Source organism: Arachis ipaensis, chromosome B7 (assembly GCF_059453495.1).
Source record: "Arachis ipaensis isolate K30076 ecotype BB chromosome B7, ASM5945349v1, whole genome shotgun sequence".
NCBI classification, from domain to species: Eukaryota; Viridiplantae; Streptophyta; class Magnoliopsida; order Fabales; family Fabaceae; genus Arachis; species Arachis ipaensis.
The window spans coordinates 2,652,740-2,660,522 of NC_142442.1; the positions used below are offsets into that span (position 1 = coordinate 2,652,740).

General features: G+C 35.3%; 1 protein-coding gene across 1 annotated transcript; it reads right to left on the minus strand.

Moving 5' to 3' along the window:
- Positions 1-1,019: 1,019 nt before the first annotated feature.
- LOC107610122 (uncharacterized) lies at positions 1,020-7,783 on the minus strand. Its single transcript, XM_088493415.1, has 11 exons — positions 7,717-7,783; positions 7,387-7,607; positions 6,697-6,891; positions 6,573-6,603; positions 6,282-6,466; positions 5,619-5,778; positions 5,092-5,188; positions 4,563-4,732; positions 3,887-4,053; positions 3,444-3,629; positions 1,020-1,315 (listed from the first exon to the last, which is right to left on the minus strand). The coding sequence occupies exons 1-11, from the start codon at positions 7,781-7,783 to the stop codon at positions 1,130-1,132; spliced, it is 1,665 nt and encodes a 554-aa protein (XP_088349541.1). The 3' UTR covers positions 1,020-1,129.

Consider the following 7,783-nt stretch of genomic DNA (forward strand, 5'->3'; position numbering starts at 1 on the left):
TTTAGTAATCCAAAGAGATGCTGGGCATCAATGTTCCTAGGAAGAAATTGTGAGCCAAGTGTCTGTGGTGAAGAAGTGTTGAGCAAAAATTGAGCCAAAAGGCTGCTGCAACACTTGCCACCAAGCTTTCATTAATAAATAAGCTTCCTAAGAAAAAGAAAGAAAAAGCTAGCAAGGGATCAATTAAAAAGCAAGGCAATATAGCAGCAACTCTAGTGAACCATCAAAGGGACATTTCATATCAGATAGCTATGAATAATTGAGCTACATTTGTCTGCATAAAACCCCATGAACCAAGTTGAATTATCTGCTAAATAAGGACATGCATGCTTCTCTGTTTCATTTCATTTCTTCTTATGTTTAGTGCTTGCTTGGGGACAAGCAAGGTTTAAGTTTGGTGTTGTGATGACAGATCATCTTATGCTAGCTTTTCAAGCATTTTTCACTTGTTTCATTAGGTTTTATGCACTTTCTTGCATTATAACTAAGTGATTTGGAGTGGATTTGCATGGTTATGTCAATTCAATCAACCATCATTTATTTGACACAAAATCATAAGGTTTAAGCTAGAATTAGTTGGTTTTTGAATGATTTAGAGATCTTGTGAATTTGGTGATGCTTTGGTTGGTTGTTTTGATTACTTGCAGGTGAAGAAATGATGAAAAAAAAAGGAAAGAGGAACCTTAGAACACGCTTTGGACCTTAGGCCACGCTTTGAAAAGCGTGACCCAAGACATTAAAGCATTGTGCATCAAAAGGGGGCAAGGGCCAGCGCTCGAATAATGAGGGCAGCGCTCTCTCATTGAGCGCTAGAGGAAGAAGAACCAAAGCAAAGGCAAGGGCGCTACGTTGATTTTCCAAACGGAGCGCTACAAGGAGGCATTCAAGCATGTAGCGCTACATTAAGTGTTTTAACTTTATCGTGGCCTCAACAAAATAAAAGCAAGGCGCGACACTAGCAAGTGAAACCATCAAGGTTCGAAATGGGAACCAAGAAAAACGCGCACAAGGCATAGAAAGGGCACTACATTAATTCAATTAACTGAGGGCTACTTTGCTACAAGAAAATTGGCTCAAAAGGAAGCCACCAGGGCTCGAAGATGGAGACCATACAAGGCACAATGTAGCGCTACGTTATGTGCAATTCACTGAGTGCTACAATTGAAGCTTGGCACGAGCCCAGACATAAGGCAAGAGAGGGCAACGTTTTCTTTCTTGACTGAGCGCTCCACTGGAGCCAGCACTTGGGGCCAATTTCAATCAAAAGCCAATTTGGATCCACTTCTTCACTAATTTGAAAAGCCCACTCCAAGTTCTGAAAATCAAAAATAGAAAGTGTATAAATAGCAATTAGTTTGATTTGTAGAGGATCTTTACCTTGACTTTTGAATCTTTTAGCACTTTTACTCTTTCTTGGAGCTGAATTTTAGTTTTCATTAGAATTTTCATTTGAAATTTGGGAATTGGGATTGAGATCTGAGTTTTCTTTCATTTTGTTCTTACTTCTACAACTTCCATCTTCTGTTTTGAATTTTGGATTGAGATTGAAGGAATTCTGTTTCAATTCTTGATCTGAAATTCATCTTTGTTCTTCTTCTACATAATTCTAAGAATTGAGGAATTGGATCTGAATTTCATTGCTGTTTCATTTACATTTCTTCTGCATTTTATTTTCTGTTTGATCAAGGAAGTGATTGAGATCTAGATCTGCTTTCTAGTCTCATTGCTCTTCTTAGATCTTCAATTTCTCTTTGAGAATTTCATAATTGAGCTCAGCTTCTTTTTGTTTTGCTTCTTCAAGTAATTTTCCATTTCTGTTTGATACTAAACTGAACTTCTTTACTTCACAGCTTTCTGATTTACTTTGGCTTGCATTTTTCTTGTTTAATTTTGAATCCCAGCTCCCAAATTCCTTTAATCTTCAAGCAATTTAAGTTTTCCAGCAATTTAGATTCAGTAATTTACATTTCTAACACTTTAAGCTTCAGCCATTTACATTTCTTGCAATCTAAGTTTCAGTCATTTACATTACTTGCACTTTAAGATTCAGCTCTTTTATTTCTTTTGCACTTTACTTTTCTGTCAATTTTCCTTCTCCTTTTTATTTTCATGCAATTTAGCTTCTGTTGATCACAATTCACCCAAATTCTCACTTGTTTGCTTAACTAAATTCATCACCTAACTAAAATTGCTCAATCCTTCAATCCCTGTGGGATCGACCTCACTCTTGTGAGTTATTACTACTTGATGCGACCCGGTACACTTGCCGGTGTGTTTTGTGTTGGAATCTGATTTCCACTCATCACCGCCTCCATTTTAGACCCACTAACGTCGTGAGTACTGCTCCACTTTTCTTCACTTTCTTTGCATTGCATTCACAAATAGAAAATAAAAAAAGCTTTTCATGTGATTGAAGTGGCTGATTATTCCGACGGCGGTGGAAGGATGTTGCAAAAGCTTTTTATTGGTTTATTTGAATTTGGTACCATAAAAATTTGACCCCCCTTACAGTGATGAAGGAATAGGAAATTAGGTTTCTGAAAAACGGCGTCGTTTTTCTTGTGCCACGTGTAAATTAAATTTGCCACGTCATTTTTCTAGTGACGGAAATGGATGGAAGAGCCAATTTGAGTTACGCATTAAAATTTTAGGGTAAATTTGGGTCAATTAAAAATTTGAGAATTAAATTGAATCTGGGTCAAATTTCAGAGATTATTTTGAATTTTAACTCGGTTTCGTAGCACTGAAAGTCGAAGAAGCATGAGAGAGAAGGTACCACTGTCAGGTGTCAACTAAATTTGCCACGTCATTTTTCTGGTGACAGAAATGGACAGAAGAGCCAATTTGAGGTACGCATTAAAATTTTAGGATACAATTTGGGTCAATTAAAAATTTGAGGATTAAATTGAATTGGGATCAAATTTCAGAGATTATTTTGAATATTAACTCAGTTTCGTAGCACCGAAAGTCAAAGAAGCATGAGAGAGAGGAGGTAAAAGCAGCTTATCAGTGTAGTAAAGCAAGAACGGAAATGATCACTTTCACAGCTCCTAATTTGGGCATTTTGCAACATTCTTTTCCAAGTAGTTTCTTTCCACATCAAATTATAATTCGAAGAGAGATCAAGTGATTGTAATTTGGAAAGGTGTGATATTTGGGAAGGAATTTCACCTATGAATTCACAATTAGATAAATTCAAGTGTGTGAGACTCACAAGCTTACTAAACTGAGATGACAATGGAGAAAAATGGAAAGAATTGAAAGCAAGGTTGAGTGTTTGGAGATGAGTAAGATGAAAAAGAGTGCTATTGGGAAAAAGAAGAACAATAAAACTGCATTTTGGAAAAAGCAAATCAAAGAAGACAGCTATAATATAGCAAATTACATTTTGATGTGTATCAGAAGTACTCAAGGCATGATAAACACTGCAAAATGTGTCATACCTGATCAAAGGAATAATCCTTGCTAAATTCAATTAGATGAAGCATCTGTAGAGCGTTTGAACTAACTATTTCAATAGGGAGTTCGTTCAATAAATGATGCAGAACAACTGAAACACATGAAACACTCCCAAAATCCTGTTGATTCTTCATCAATCCCAGCTCTGCAAGAACTTCACTGACTTGTCCCTTTGGCAAAGTAAAGATATATTTAGATCACCATAAAACACAGGTTGAAGAAGGGGAAAAAAAAAGCAGGGCAAACAATCAGCAATTTTTTTTATTTTCCATTATAATAATGAGAAGAACCCTAATAATGTTTAATTTTATTAGCATAGGTAATTTCGGTTTCAAGAAGTTCCAACCAGCATAACCATTATGGGACCGTGATCACATATAATATTGTAGAAAATAAGTACACTAATGGAAAGAAACTACATACATACCTGAGATAACCCATTAAATATATACTTCATAATATACTCAATGGTTGGTTCCATTAGACTAACTTGCAATCTTTTGTTGTGTTTAACATTTCCATGAGTGCTTTCATTTGCTGATAAAATTTTCATCAAAATGACTCTGATGTCATTCATAAATGTTATAAGATAACCTGTCCCAGTTGGAGAAATAAAGAATTAAGTTTTTGAAGATAATCACAAGAAAAAATTATATAACATCAATCAGATGCATTATAGATTAAACAGCAAAATAAGTAAACAAAATGATCCATGCATCCCACTGAGAATCCCACTGAGAACAAGGTATAAGACAGAAAATAAATCTCAAGAAACCAACCAGATAGAGCATAGAATACAAACAACAGTACAGATTGTAAAGTAGAAATTGGTGCACAGCAGTAGAGGAATAATTTGTTAACTTACTCTAGAAATAACTATGAAAATAATGTTTTTACCACCAAACTGTTCACATTCTCTACAACATTTTGAATGTGCAAATTACAGAAGAATACAAGAACTTTAAAAACAAAACCATTGGTATACTAGAAGCAATAAGCAAAAGGTGTTTGACACTGAGGTTTTGGGGGTCATAGGTTGCCAGGGTAACAGTGTATATGATATACGTAAAAATATGCACCAGCAAACATATTAATCAAAATACCTATATCATGTGAAATAAGCTTCTGAGCACAGTGAGCCATATAAAAACGACAATATGCAGATGCTACAGGATCCCCCAATCCTCTTATCATCATTACCAAGCGCCAAAGACTGTCTTCAGGTTGGTCAAGCAGAAATTGCCAGCAAGGCAATATTGCCAACTCCAGGTAACCAAAGTAAAATTCCCAAAACACGGTAAGCACTCAACAAAATTGAGGAGGAAACTTTAAGCCAAAATGTTGAATACAGAAATTTATTAATGCAAAGAAATAGTGCATAGAAAGAGAATAAGGTTTCTACACAAGAAAAAGAAAACATGTAGGTCCTATAAGATAAACTGAAAAAGAAGCATGACTACTTTTTTTTTTGAAACTGGCTTTGATTTAGCTTCCAAGTGTGATGATGAAGACATTAGAATGAATAGATGGAATAAAACATTCAGAAACATACATCAACAAGACCTGCAAAAAAAATTTCACGAAAAGAAACATAGAATACATTAAATACAGAGAAAAGGATAAGGACTTTACATGCGTGAAAGAAGCTCTTGCACAACACCAATTTTGTTGAACCAGTTGTTGCAAGTTTCTTTAGCATCACTACAAATATCGCTTGCCTTAAAGTTTTCTGCACCGTCAGTCAACAGATTTGGATAAACGATAGGATGCCAATACAAGTTTTGAAGCAACTATCAATTATCAAACACCATCAAGCTTATATGATGTATAAATTAGCTGCAACAAGAAAATAATTTTAACATTTGGAGACTTCTGAGGGAAGTTACTGTAACAACCCATTTATCAAGTTATCGATAATACATGGAGAAGTTTTGGCAAACAATTTTTATATAGGGGTTTCTCCTATAAGCAACAATCTTGTAGCAACAATTTTTATTTGCCTTCATTGTGGTTCACCATAAGCTACCCATTTGACGGGTACAAAAGAGGGACAGATTCCAGATTAAAGATTCTCAACCACTATTGATATTGGAAATGCCTAAGGAAACACTCTGGGTAAAACTAATTGTGTGAGAGATAGATTCAAATTAAGAAGAGACCTGCTAAGTTGCAGAGTAAGGCTCCATCTTCAGTAAACTCGGCTTTCCGCTTTATGCGTTGCCAAACCAATTCGCCAAGCATGTCCATGATATCTGTGACAAGGACAAAAAGTGTAGGATAAAACTCAGAAACGGACGTATCCATCAGAAGCTTAATTGCCTGCAAACAGAACAATCAGTTTCAACTTTCAAGTTCATATAAACAACCCATATCAAGATAAGAAATAAAGAAAAATATTATTTCATCCCAAAATAAGAAATTATTTCAAATCCCTTCTTCCCCCAGCGGTCCCTTCTCACCCAAGCAAACTTACTATTATACATGATTTGGATTTTAGTTAGGTAGCTTATCTCTGTCTGAGCCTCTTCTATTTATTTAACATATGGTTCAACAAAATTAAACAAGAATTTCCTTCTTATAACAACAAACAACAACAACAAAGCCTTGTCCCACTAGGTGGGGTCGGCTAAGAATTTCCTTCTTATATGTAAACAAAATACTACTAGGTCTATAAAGGAAAAAATAAAACATAAAAACAGTAAGTATATGAATTTTTGAAAAAATCCTCTATGCAATGCACAAACCCAAAAACAAGCATTGAAGGTAATTTTTATACATTCTATAATAACAACCCAGAAACTGTTAAATGTATCAACATCTACCTTTATAGATAACTTTAAGGATGTTACACGATCTTCAGCTAGCCAAGAACGGTTAATTTCATCTTTGAGCTCATGTAACCGAGACACATACTCTTGCCAAGTAATCACCTTGACACCCTCATCAGCAAATTTTTGTGGATCGTCCAGTTCCTCCAAATGCATAATTGTTGAAGATTTCTCATGCACTGAAAATCATGACATCACATAAATAAATAGAGACAAATACAATTTTTTTTTAAAATAAATAAGTAAATAAAAGAAGGATAAACAATGTAATAGATATGGGCATGCATTTTGCATTTCTCATTCGAAGATCAGGCATCTGTGATTAAAAGAGAAATAATTAGCCATTATGATTAACTAAAAAAAAATAAAGGGTTACAGAACAAAAAGGAAACCATTTTGAAAAGCTTACCGAAGACATTGAAACCATTTTGGTGACAGGAAACTTCTGCATTAGTAATCTCCTGAAAGAGGTCCACTCCTTGGTTGGATGATGATCCACCGCATTGCTGAGGTTGTCAGGATCAGGAGATTCGACCTTTGCCTCGTTATCAGTTCCTCTCAGTGGATCAAAGAAATCACTGTTACCACTTTCCACAACATCACCCTAAAAACAAGAAGTCAAGAACATCAACACAACAACTAAGTACCGAGACCAATGCAAGTAACGGAAATTCCAAACACAATAAAAAAAATCGAATCAACCTGAAAATCATAACATAGACAACTACTACTCAGAAATAAAAATTCACTAAGCATTTCAACAAATATTAACAAGTCCTCAAATGAAGTTACTTAACCAAATCCTCCCTGCATTTTGCTGTGTAGTTAAACATAACAAAAATCTCTATCTATAGAACACTTTCTCTCGCCAGATTTTGTTATGAAACTCACTACGATCATATCACTAAGCTCAACAACATTGAAATCATTAACCTACACTAAACAGAAGCTAACAGAAAATAACTAGCTTAAACAGAAATACTAAGACATAATAATTTGCTTACGACTAAACAAAATCAAATCTATCAGCGTGATTCGTGGTATATCCGAAACAGTGAAGTGCTAGTGAAAGATCAAAAGAGAGAGAGAATAATTGAACCTGAGGGAGTGGCGGAGAGGGTGCAGCTGAAAGAGGGTGAGCATCGGCGCGTAGGCGAGGTAGAGCGTGAGATTCACGCGTCGGTGTAGTTGCGGGGCCTGAATTCCATCGAACGAAGAAACAAGAACTGAGCTGAGAGGTTTCACAGCGAAGACTGAAGTCGCCACCAAATATCGGCACTTTCTTTCCAGCGTTTCTTCCACAGTTGGTTAAGTCTTTTTCTTATTGTTATTCAAAAATATTATTTTTTTTTATGACTGGAAATAACATAAAAAAAGACCTAAGAAAAAGAGTAGAATTCTTCTCTAATAATAATGTCTAAACTATTACGGGGTAGCAACCGTTCCAAGTATACCTGCTTATTAAAAGCAGCAGTTTTCACCATTAAATCAGCCAT